The following is a 13146-nucleotide window of genomic DNA, read 5'->3' on the forward strand; positions in this document are numbered from 1 at the left end:
ATTTTTAGTCAATTTTAAATTTGAAGATGCTTGCCTATCCTCTTCTGCCTCTGCTTTCAGACTTACATATGTATTTACGCTCATTTCAAATGCTTAAAATGCAAAACGTAAGCAATTCTTAACTAGAAATACAGCCACAACAACAATAATATTATTTTGAATACAGTGGCTTTGGTTGCACAGTGCACGAGCAATGTGAATCAGACACAAAATATTATCCTTGCTTCCCATTTTACCTTGAAGGCTTGCATGCAGGTCCTGAAAATATCTTCCAGAGTTCTTTATCTGTTACAACAAGGTTTCCTTGAATCATAGCTCCAAGTAGCCCAAAGCTCTCCACTTCAATTTGCTGGAAACTTATGCTACGAATGGTAAGAGACCAAATCTTTGTCCAGATTCTCTGGAGCTCCAATTTGTGGTTGCTTTTCAAATCAGTTTTCTGGGTTTGACACAAAGCTACCTCTGTAAGACACTTCAGCACATATGGGGTCCTTTCTCCTCGACGCTGCTGAGGCAGTAACTGGTGAAGTACATTGAGTAAGGGAGGTAGCTCACTGTTAGGAAGACTCATGGGATACTTCGATATCAATTGAGCTGTAATCTGTAACCTTGAAAACACAAAGTGAAGCAATTAATATCAAATATACATAAATTTGTGTCTTCAAAAGTAACTGAACAAACAAAGCGTTCTCCGATTGTCATTTCACATTTATACTTTCCAGTATTGAGCTGGTTTGTTTACTATCAAAGGTTAAAGATTCAGTATTTCTATTGTATTCATTTGTAAAGTCTGCTCATCTAGCCTCACTATCACTAATAATTTCTTACAAGCTGAGTTGACTGATTTCTAATTTCTTACAAGCTGAGTTCACTGATTTCTGACCACAAGGGAAGAAGATTTCAGGCAAAACCATTATATTTCTCCTTCTTCCAGACTAGCCTGTTATACACTCTGACCTAGGGAGTGACCTCAAGGGTGAAATTCCATAAACAGGAAACATTACAACATCATCTCTGCAGATAAGAAAAATAAAATTTATCAAATGAATAAAATGTTAAGCTAGGGATGGTAAATTGGAAGGGTTTTGCTCATAGTAATAGTTGCAACTCTACTCAAATTAGTAAATTACAGCACTCAGTATTTCTTTGAGATTGCCACCTCCACACAGAATGACATGTTAACTTCTCAGTTGGATCCTAAACAGCCATTTTGCCTCAACACTGTGAGCAATGAACACACACACACACACACAAACCTGCTGCCCCAGCTCAGGACCCAATTCACAAGCAGCTACACTGTTCTGGTATCCTGTACAGCAGTTTCCAAGAAAAGTCAGAAAAACAGAGAGGAACAGTAACAGCAAAAAACATCCAGCGTAATCTATTTTAGCTAAAACATCAACATTCTTAGGCTTAGGACTACAACTGGTAGGTTCTGGAAAAGTCTAACTGTGGTCTTTTAACAACGACTTGACGCCCTGCTACGCTCTCTGCTACAGGCTCCTTCTTCTGCAGCAGTCAGTGGAAGAAAATGTGTAGCTATACCTCCAGTTCAGAAGTCCCTCATGTCAAAAAAAATACTCTTACATAAAGACTGGTAGTATCTAGCACAAAAGACAGGTAAAAAAACCAGAGGCAGTAATATCTTATACACTACAACACAGTTTACCAGGCCTCATTTGTTATTTCTTAGGAAACCAAAAGTTTTTAAAGCAAGAGTGCCAAGAACACTACTCACTACTTTCCAAATGCTGTGAGAAGCTAAGCTTAATTACAGCATGTGCTGACACCTCATTTGAAAGCACAACATATTCAGGAGAACACTTAAATATAAAAAGATGTCTGTAGTGGTATTTGTTTCATGTAAAGATGTTATTACCAAGGTATGACATCAAAATCCTTTTGGGATCTTTGCAGGTTGTCTCGAATTACCTCCCAGCCTAGTTCAATCCTTCTGCGCTTGCTTAGTACTGTTTCATCACCAGACTCTCTTTGTGAAACATCATATGACTCGGTAATTTCCATAACTTTGGTATCCTCTGTAAAAACCTTTTATAAAGAGAAATTTAAAAGTACACAAATTAAAAAAAAGTAGTATTTATAGGAAAACTGAAACATCAAACTAAACCAGTCCATTTTTCACTGCATATAAAGCCTCTTAAGAGGCTACCAGAAGTATTATTTATCATTCTTTACTATAACAGAACCTCGGCTTATAGTCTAATAAGCAACACTAGTGAAACCTAGTATAATTTAGGAGTCCACACATTTCTAAACTGCACAAAAATCAGCAACTAAACACAACAGAACACAGACAAAAGGTACTAAGGCTTCAGTAAATGATTTTGAGGAAATGCTAAAGCCATATTACTTTAAAAAGCAAAACATACAACACAGTAAATATATAGTCAACTTTATATTCAAATGAAAATGTTACCTGATGACAAATATCAGCCATTAACTCAATCATATTTTCCTTTAAAGCAATATTACGTGAGCTTGAAGAATACTTTCTTCTACTACTGATAAGATTTATTTCATTCACCAGCAGATCATACAGGTTATGCAAGATACTCTGCCATTTTGTGGAGTCATATGCACCTGAACATGCAAAAACAATTAAAAGATAATGTGTAACACCCACTTGATACAACACATAAACCTACCTAGACAGCACAAAATACAGCCAAAATCAGAGTAAAGCATACAAAGCTTAAACACAGGCCTGCAAAACAAGTCTTATAGTGGAGAATGAATGAAGTAATAAGTGAAAAAAGTTAAGAGAGAATTTACTCAGCATATATAAGTAATGAGGGTAGGAACGAAGTTTCTAATAATCCTTTATCTAACTGGAAAGACTACAATGATATGCAATGGATAAATTTGGACTAATTATAAACTCTTTGTCATTTGTACACAAAGTAAAAAAAAAAAAAAAATCTTTTTTAAAAAATGATGCTATAACTGAAATAGGCCATGACAGGCAAACACAATTACTGAGTCATGTTCTCTGATAAGTTTTACACAGTAGAGTCAGACTTAGACCATAGTAGTAATTTCTGGGCTTAAATAAACCTGGTAAGATATGAATACATGTGGCAATCTAAATTCAATCTAAACTATTCTTTCCATTCCCCAAAGACTTCATGTTTTGATTTAGTAATTAAAATCACCTTTTGATAAAAAAACCCCAAACAATCAATGTCTACAGGACTTCACACAATTAATATTCTTTTAGTGCATACAATTTGAAAACCTCATTTTCACTTTCACTCGATATTAACCTATAGCATAAAACTACTGACAAGTAATCATCACTCCCATTAATGTTTCCAAGCCTCAGTATCAAAATTTAGAAAGCTGGCAAAATAATTTGAACAATCACATACAGTGATAGGAAAAAAAAAAAAAAACAAAACAGGGAGCTTTTTGTTGTACCTTTTCCCTGAGTTTTTGCACCCTTTGGATGATGAATACGAACTTGGAGGCGAAATAACTCAATTACTGATTCCTTCAGGGAATCCTTTGGTCTATATTGAGTCCATATATAAAGCACTGTAGGCAAAATTTCTTCCCCTACTTTACAAATCCGTATGCGACAGTTGACAGCAAACTTATTGCAGAAGATATTCATTGCTCCAACAATATGATCCAGGCCTGCAGTATTCTTTTCCTGCCTGCAACATAAACCAAACACTCACACTTCCAGAAGAAATCATCTTATTTCTTTTCACAGGAATTGTCTAAATGTAAATACTAGCAAGTAACCATATTCAGAATATTATTTGCCTAATAAATGGAGAAGTTATTAATATTTTAAAGAATTTATTAAATTGGTGTTCAAAGACAGAACCAAATATGTCTAAAGAGGTATTACCTGCTATTACTCAAGTCTAATCCCAAATACTTAAAATGAGTTATTCTCTAAAAGTAAGTATTAGCATTCAAGAGGAGCACTTGCAACATACCTTGCATACTGCATTGCTTTTGAAAAAAAGATAAACATATCAGAACTCAATCCATCAGTTTGGAAGCAGTACCCCCTCGTAAGTGTGTGAATTATCCTAGCCACCAAGACTCTATTAATCTTCCCAGAAGGTTTGAGGTATAATTGGCCATACAGGATCAGCAGCTCTGCAAATATGTTAAAAAAAGTATATATGACATAGTGTGTATATATGTTTATTTATATTTGCATATTTACAACATATGTATTATAAAGGATTACATAAAAAATACTTGAAGCAAAATATTGCATTAAATATACAGAAACCACCATTCTGAATTCAACCTCATGTCATTATTCAGAGAAGTTAACTGGGGAAAAAATTAAAACATGTGGAAGTGCCTACACTGGAAGTAGAGTTATATTCATCTGAGCCGGGATGCAATCTGCTTTGTGTTGCACTGAGCAAAGTAGCTATAGCCACATGATCAACTTTCACAACTACTTCCACAGTCAACTTCTACTCTACATTTATTGCTCAGCACAGTGGGCTCCACTTGTTGCAGAATACATAATAAAAATACTCAGAAACAATTTACAGGCACACATACATTAACAAAGAATTTGGCATAGCAGGAACAGGTAAACACATCAAAACAGTTGGTACTGAGGCTCCCCATATTTCCATTACATGCAGTTCAGGTAGTTCACTCCAACCCACAGACCAACACATCCATGCTTTGCACTCATTTACAAGTTTTCTGAAGGAAAGGCCCCTTCCTCAGATTTTTGCTTTCTTATGTCAAGGCCCATTTAGGAATCATCACACTGTTCTTTCATCAGCCTTGTAAAAATCACAGTAGCACATTACTGATCCAACAATCACCATCAGTTTAACACAACACATAGAAAAAAGCCTTGCTGCCATGATACTGTCCCTCAGTCCACCAATGGACAATATCTGCTGCAAAGAACCACAAAGGGAAGTAATACTGATTCAGTCCTATGACCTCAGTAGCTATTCTGGGACAACACTTTGAATGACATCCACCTCTCAGACTTCCTTTTCTCCGAGGAAAAATATAGGTAGAATGATCTTTTGGGAATCCCAGCCACTAGGACTACTTTGTTTACAGTCAACCAGACATGAGCTCAGAGCAGCTGTATCATATAGACCCTGGGACGCAGAATGATCAGTTATTGTACTTTTGCTCTGTAGAGTGACTATGACCTAGAAGAGCCTGACAACCCTGAACTCTACTGGTCAGCAGCTCATCAGTTTGGGGTGAGTAAGCTCTCCACAGACAGTCAGGATCAAGGCCTCTGAGGCACCCTCTCAGAATCTCTTCTTTTGAATACTCTGCATGGGTGACATCGATGGCATCACCCAGGGCCTTGAGCTCTGGATTCCTGTATTGTGGAAAAGCCAGCTTGGGGCAACTATAAATTGCAATGCTACTGCTTCATTGCTGTGCAGGCCTTCGTAGACTTATGGAGATCTTGGACTCCAGCAGGACCTATAATGCCAGCTTCACCAAGTCTTTCGTAACTCTGGCCTCAGATTCAATAGAGATACCAGCACCTTCTTTCCAAGCAGGCATAGGGGTCATTTATAGAACTCGGGTGACTCTCTGAAGCATGGGAAACGGGGACAGTTCATACCCCTATATTACTGGGTCACAAAGCCTTAACCTGGTGATAAGTATCCAAGCCTGGTTTAACTGTGTCCCTTCTGCATAAAGGGTGGCAGTGGAATGTGCATCAGTGACCTCCCAACACCCTCAGAACAGTGGGCCCTACACAACTGCAAGTACACTGCAGCACAGGGTCACAACAGCCCACAGCCAATGCTCCCTGTCCCTGCAGGGGATTCTTATACTGGGACCTCCTCAGGTTGGGAAACCGCTCCTGCTCACACCTGCAGAGCACTTACTGGATGAACTCTTTCCACATCTACTCTCCATGCTCTCTTGTGACATCCCCTTGCCATTGCTACAATGCTGTAAATCACATCAGCAGGAATCCAACAGCACCACTTGACACCAAGAAACCATTTCTTGCACAGGTCTTTTCACCTTACCTCTTTTGAGCACAAATCTTGCATTTAGTAAAATTCTAATTATCTCTTTGCTTTTGTTACGCACCTCATGGGCATGGTGTTATACACCTCCCCATACTACAATGTCATCAATGTACCGTAAGCGTACTGGGGCACTGCCCTCTTCCAAAACCTTTTGTACAAGTCCATGACATATGACCTATGCTTCCATCCTTGTGGCAGAAGGTTCTAGGCATATTGTACTCCTCTCCAGGTAAAGGCAAACTGGGGTTTACACTCAGGGGCCAGGGAAATGGAAAAAAATGCATCAGCTGTGTCAATGGTCATATACTGCGTAGCGCTCTTTGCTCTGAGTTCCTACTGTAGTTCTAGTATACCTGGTACTACAGTGTTCAAGGGTGATGTTACCTCATTCAAATATCAATTACCTCTGATTAATATCCAATCCCTGTTGGATTTTTACGTGAGCCTGATGGGATTGTCAAACAGTGAATGGGTTTGAGCAACTATCCCTCAACTTTCCAGTCCTTTGATAAGACCATGTAGAGGACTGAGTAAATCTCTGTTGTTCCAACACTGTTATCAGTGCACTGAGTTGCAACCAGCATCAGTTGAGGTGAAGTCTGTTGCAGCCCTGACTCCTCCTCCTCCTGGGAGAGTCAGACAGTTGAGCAAAGAGGTGTCCTCATTCATTACTACAGTGGCAATACCAAATGCTCATTGACGTTCTCACAGGTCCCTAAAATATCTATTTATTAAAAAGCCAATGCCCAAGATGCAAGAGGCACAGGGTCCCATTACCAATTCCCAGGGCTTCCAGTTTCCTTCAGTAAGACTACTGCATACAGCTTCCACTGGCCTCATGAGACTCCTTTGATGATGCAGCCAGTATATAACAATATGACAGCTCCTCATAGTTTTTAAGAGTATAACTATCAACATTCAGAAGCTCAGAACTTCCAGCAGATAAAAGCACCTCCTGAAGTCGGTATTTGCTTATCAAATCTAACTGCTTTGGGGCAACAGCTGGAATCCATGTTCTTACTTTCAACTCCTGCACCAGATCACCAATTTTATAAATAGAAAAAAAGACTTCTCCATTGTACTCCAAGAATTATAATCAAGCATTAAGGTCGAATCACTAAAAAGGTTATGATAACCTTTATAAAGCTCATATACCTCTCCTCTAATAAATGCAACTTGTTTCATTTAATGGATTTATGTCTGACTTCCTCTAGATTTATGGCCTTCAGTCCTGCCTCACTTCAGTAATTAAATTATGCTGTGCCCCAAATGATCTAACATCAAAATTTCTTCTGTCACACTTCCAGCTTCTGTCCATACACAAACAGACTCAGCTAACTACCATGTTTCCTAAACTATGTAACTACCACACAGCAGCTCCCATAGACTCCTCAAGCAACCCGTATGTACCTTTCCAGTGACACTCAGCCTTAGTTTCCCTTCTCTGCCTTCTTCACTATCGGTCTTCAAAATCCTGGCTTCTTGTCCCATTCCCTACCCACCTACCCTCAGTTCTACCCGAGTACCCAGCTCTTCTTCAGATGCCTTTCCTGCTTATTGCTCTGAACTCCAGGTTCCAGCCTCTCTATCAGGCCAGTCCCTGCCTTCACATTCTGCTCCAACCTGCAGGCTGACAGCCCTTTGTCTTCTACCCCACTCACTGGCTTCTAGTCTCAGGCAGCTTTCCTATACAGTTCCAGCTTCCCCTTCAATCTTCAACTTCCAGTTCTATCTCCATGGCCAAGTAGTACCAAGTTCTTTAACTTCTGAGATCTCACCCTCAGGCTAATTACCCAACCACACCTCCCATCCTGAGTGGTTCCATTTTAGTCACCCTGCTTTGCCAGCCTTCGGCAGGTTTTTTTGCCTCCCCTTTCACTCCCAGTATCACCAGACCCCTCTTCCGAGTTCCTTGCAAGTTTATTTCCATTCTGTAGTTAATAAACTCTATTCAGGCTACAGAGTATTTTCTCATAAAATGCTTTTCAAAAATGCAAACTCTGACTTAAGAGCACTACACTATGCAAATAAAGATAGTATTTCTACACTTTCTCCAGGATTGCACATACAACATTCAACAAACTAGACTATAAAACTTCTAATACCTTTTTTTTTTCCCAAATTACTGTTCTATTACATCAACAAATGAAAACAGATGAGTTGAGAGCTTAGTACACATCAGATAATTCAAGATACATAAACATTCTTCTCCGTGCTAAATAAGTCTTGGAGTCAAATCCAATCCTCTGAAAAGTGGAAAATTATGTTTGCATTTCCACTCCGTTCAGGTTGCAGGCATTACCCAACTTTTAAAACTGTTTTTATCTATTTAAATCTTAAGCTTTCTAGTTTTTTCTTTATATGCAATATATGCATATAACAACAGTGACTCAATGGGTTTTTAGGACCTATATAAGCCAACAAAACTCAGATAATAAAATTTAATAGTAATACATTAACTATATCAAAACTATACCAGCTAATACCTAATAACTTGCAAACAACTGCACACCAACACCAGTTTTACTGAGGCTATTTCCAGCATACACATTCCATGGATTTGTTATACATGTTAAGCCCTGTGGAGACCACAAATACATAACCTGATGGTATATAAGTACATATGTTTCAGCAAGCAATAGACAAACAGTATACAGAAAGAAAAAAATCAATTCCTAATCTTTGTCGCTTTGTGTATTTCAACTGTAAGCCTTCAAGGCTGATACTATTTTACTCCATGTTTTATGTAGTACCTCACACACAACAGCGCATCAAACAACTTAAAATGCACCTGAACATGCTCCTATACTAGGAAAAGACATTTGTAAGTAGGCTTAAAAATGTTACCTGACCACTGCTGCTGGGATATCTCACACCAGTATTTCCTTACTGAGAGGATATCTTTCAGGAGTATACTACTACAGTCAGATCCGTAAGCAGCACAACTTGTTGGATCTCTTATAATTTCCAGGACATAAATCAGAAGTTCCTGACATTTCAGTCTGGGACCTCCTATATGAAGAAACAATGTGTGACTCTAATTAACCCAAAGCGTGCCAAATAAATCTGGAATTAATTGTTTTTAAATGTTTACTTAAAAAGAAAAAAATCCCTACAGTTCAGAAACAGTTCTGTTAAGAATGATCTTCTTAAACTGTTTCTAAGAAAATAAATTACTTACGAGTGGAAACCTCAGTTATATATAAATTGAATAAATAGAAAAATGCACTGTGAACATCAACAAGGACAGAGAAGGAGCACAAAGGAGTGATTCACATGAAGATACTTAAACTGTAAATATGGAAGTAAGCAAGATGAACTCTACCCTGGTAATTTACTTCAGACTAAAAATGCAAAGTTGAAAGCAAAGCACCAAAACGAAACAGTAATTCTATATGAACATATATTACTGACTTCTATTAGCACATCTGATGAAATATTTGACCAAACTTCCAACTTCTTGCATCTTTTTCTGTCTGGTAGTTTGGGTCGAAGCAGACGCATTTGGTTTTGTCAGTTGCAGGTTTTTCATTTCTTTCTGGAAATATTTCTGCAAGACACTTCAAAAATAAAAGAGATTAATGAAGGAGCTGCACATTTATGACTGAAGTAAAATAGGTAAATGTTGTTTTAGCCTAGAATGTCAGTGCTTGTTCTTCTCACAATTCTAACTATCAAGGACTAAAACCAACTGAAATATATTACAGTCTAAGCATGATGGAAATAATCTATAAAAGTAGCTGTAAGTTTTAAAGATAATCCAGAAGCAACTTGAATAGGAACCAAACTTTCCTTTAAACTTTGCATAATGCTAAATATAAAATTTATAATTAGAAAAAAAGCAATGCTAAGTTGTTTTATTTATGCTGCAACATTATACAACAAAATAATAAGAAGTACTCTTCATTGTTTCTATTGGGGAAAACCTTCAAGTCCTATTTCTCCATCATTTAAAATTAACATATAGATTGGATTTTAATCTAAGAATAGATTAAACTTCACTGGCTTTGTCACTGGCAATTACTGTAGATTTTCTGGCCTACTACTTGTGTTCACTTTGGAGTCTCTATTTTTGTATTCCTCCTATGTATTTCTAATATATTATTGGCAATCTCAAAAGCAACATATAAAAATTTATCAAACACTTGTTAAGATATTTTTGACACAGCTATGAAACAAGAACTATTCCAATGCTGTCCAATTAAAAACATAATGGAAAGCTGACCAGACACCAGCCTATGAAAACTAATACTTCAGATGCACTTTTAACATGAAATTTAACACTGATCCCAACTGCTCTAAGAACTTATCATATTCGTGCTCGGTACAATCTTGTAGCACACCTGAAGCAGATTATATCAAAGATGGGCCTCTACAAACCTCAGCACAACTTCTTTTCATTCACAAGCCATGGTCTTTCTATAGTGTCCTGAAGAACTCAGTACCACAAAAAATTCTAATGAGCTATCTATAATCTACATATGAATGTCATATACGTTGAAAATCAGATGCATAGGATAATTTTCGATAAAAGAAAGTAACTATTACTTTTGCAAGGAAAAACGACCACCCAGTTAAAGATCAGTTTCCTAGCAGTTCAGTTTTCTGTATAAGTGTTGCATTTTGGGCTATTTAAAATCTACTTCCTAATTAACATTAGTCATTTCTTGTTTACAAGCTGACGAGAAGTCTAAATCAATCTGCAGAAAGATAAACATTCAAATAGGCCCCATAAACAGAAGAATGATGTTCCATGTAAGAAAATTGTGACCATTCACAAAGGAAGAAAAGGAAACTACCTAAATACAGCATCCCAGTTGAGTTGCTTTCCTTGTTTAGAATCAGAATTCCGGTCCAGCTGGAGAACTGTTTCAGAATCACGGAGAAGCCGCTTGAAATTTTCAATTTCTTTCTGAAAATGTATTTCAAGAAAAAGAATTATTTATGATTCCCTTCTTTGCTAATTGAGGCACACACACCAAAAGAAAACTTGTTACCCTTCGCTCCACAGCTTTCTCATTTTCAAGGCGACGACAACAAATGAGCAGATCATGTAATGCAAGACTCATGGTTCAGTTTAACAGAAGACTCATTTGTATCTGCAAACAGAAGAAAAGGATAAAACAGTCAGAGCCAAGTCAACCAGTAAAAAAATTGGAAATGCAATATATTGAAAATCCAGTATCAAACACAACTACAGCGTTATTTCACTGAAAAGCTCATTTGTGTCTCAGTCTTATTGGTCACAAGACTGAAGCGAAGTCTCACATCAAGAACATAAACTATTCCCACAGGCAACAGTCGTAAAGATTAACAGCAGAGATCCCCCTCACATGACTCTGACTTCCTCCCTTTTTATGAGCGATAACACAGTAAAGTTGGTCAGACAATATGGAGCAAAACTTTAATAAGATTAAAACGACACAGAACTGAATAAATTCAGGCAAACAGCACTAACTTTCAGCAGCTAGCTATTATCAGTAGCTGCCTTAACCTGATGCTGCCAGGAGAAGGTAGCACTTTGAAAATGTAGGATGCGAGAGAGGAAGAGAGTTTTCAAAGGTATGGACTATCATATTGACAAATCCCTCTGGACTCAACATGCCAAAGGATGCTCAAGTATCAATCGTAAGTGGAAACAACATTTTCCTTCTCTGATCACTTAAAATTATGCCTCATCTCCTTCAACAGAGGTTGGAATTAGCTAGACCTTGCATTTTAGTTATGCTGATGCCTGTCATGACAATGACATTGTATACAACTTGCATGCTTCTCTTTTTACGCCTTTAAAGCAGACCCACGAGAAACTTTGTCTGAAAAAGACAGGTAAGACAAGTTGGAAATAACTCCAAGCATATGCTGCTGAGGCTGCAATAAGCAACTGAGAATGGGTGTTCAGGATGCACAGCACTACACCTTGAGCACTTAAGTGAGAATATAAAAATATCCACTTGGACAAGGAAAACTTTAAATATCTACCGTCTTAGAGTGTATTTATTTCCTCTGGCTTCAATCAAGATCTGGCTGGGACCAAGTATGATCAGAGATATGGTGACCGATAGGTGTGTATGAAAAGCATTAAGGCTGGCTGTACTGTACAATGGAACTAATTTAAATGATGTAGCATTCCTTTACTAACTTACTGCTTTTGCTGAAAAGGAACCAAAAGCAAAAAGTAACTTTTTAAACACTAATGGCTTCTAAAATGCTGATGGGCTGAAATATGGTTGACGGAGAACTGCGGCAACACGGGTTGTATGTTGCAAGGACTGGGAATCCAAGGGGAAGAAGTCACTCCCCCCGTTTGTACTTAATGGTATTTCAACAGCCATAATAACAGTGAAAAGTTTCTCAGATGGCACCCATCTACTATTTCTTTTACTTGCTACATAGTTCTCCAACTGTCACAGTATCACCACGTCCATCCCCTACAAAAATTACACCGGGCAAGGAAGGAACCCGCCAAAAAAAGAAAGAAAAAAAAACCCAAACAAAATCACGGAGAGGCGTTTATTAAGCAGCTGCAGAGGTGGTCAGGCAGAGGCGTACAGGGTAATTACAAGTCAAGGGCGCCATCCAGCCGCTCCTAGACGACAAGCTCTGGCTCTCCGAGACCCCCGCGAGGCCGCCCCACGCCACGCGGGAAGCCCGCCGGGGACCTGCAGCCGGAGCCGCCGCCGCCCCCCCACCTCCGCAACAGCGGCACGCACGCCCCGCCGAGCCCGGGCCCGGGCCCAGGCCCGGGCCCCTCACCTCAGCCGCCGCCGGGCGGCAGGGCTAAGGGCCGGGCTCGCCACCCCCCCCCCCCGCCAGCACTCGAGCCCGGGGAAGGGGAAGGCCGAGCAGCCCCCTCAGGGCCACGGAGCCTCGGGCGCGAGGAGAGGCCGCGTCGCGGGTCGGACGGGGAGGGCGGTAGCGGGCTCACCTCCGAGCGGCGTGGCGGAGCGGCGGGAGCCGGCCGGGGAGAACGGCCACCCGCGGCTGCGGTGCGCGCCCGCCCCTCCCCCAACGGCGTGGAGCGGAGCGGGGCCCGCGTGCGGCGGCAGCGGCGGCTGCGGGCAGACCTGGAAGCGGATGCGCGGCGGCGGCGGCGGCGGGTTCCGGCGGAAGGGGCCGG

The 13146-nt window shown here is 39.6% G+C and overlaps 1 protein-coding gene across 3 annotated transcripts in view; it reads right to left on the reverse strand.

Moving 5' to 3' along the window:
- The window catches only part of ATM (ATM serine/threonine kinase), a 79229-nt gene extending 66187 nt beyond the window's left edge, over positions 1-13042 (reverse strand). For all 3 annotated transcript variants that reach the window (XM_049823682.1, XM_049823684.1, XM_049823681.1), the window contains exons 1-10: positions 12955-13042; positions 11027-11128; positions 10829-10941; positions 9444-9589; positions 8877-9041; positions 3969-4134; positions 3439-3677; positions 2438-2601; positions 1880-2049; positions 237-608 (exon numbers count right to left, since the gene is read on the reverse strand). In XM_049823682.1, the coding sequence (XP_049679639.1) occupies positions 237-608; positions 1880-2049; positions 2438-2601; positions 3439-3677; positions 3969-4134; positions 8877-9041; positions 9444-9589; positions 10829-10941; positions 11027-11098 (1607 nt within the window). In that variant the 5' untranslated portion in view covers positions 11099-11128; positions 12955-13042. The remainder of the gene's footprint in view (positions 1-236; positions 609-1879; positions 2050-2437; positions 2602-3438; positions 3678-3968; positions 4135-8876; positions 9042-9443; positions 9590-10828; positions 10942-11026; positions 11129-12954) is intronic.
- Between the last annotated feature and the right edge of the window lie 104 nt (positions 13043-13146).

This window comes from Accipiter gentilis, chromosome 19, assembly GCF_929443795.1.
Source record: "Accipiter gentilis chromosome 19, bAccGen1.1, whole genome shotgun sequence".
Lineage (NCBI taxonomy): Eukaryota > Metazoa > Chordata > Aves > Accipitriformes > Accipitridae > Astur > Astur gentilis.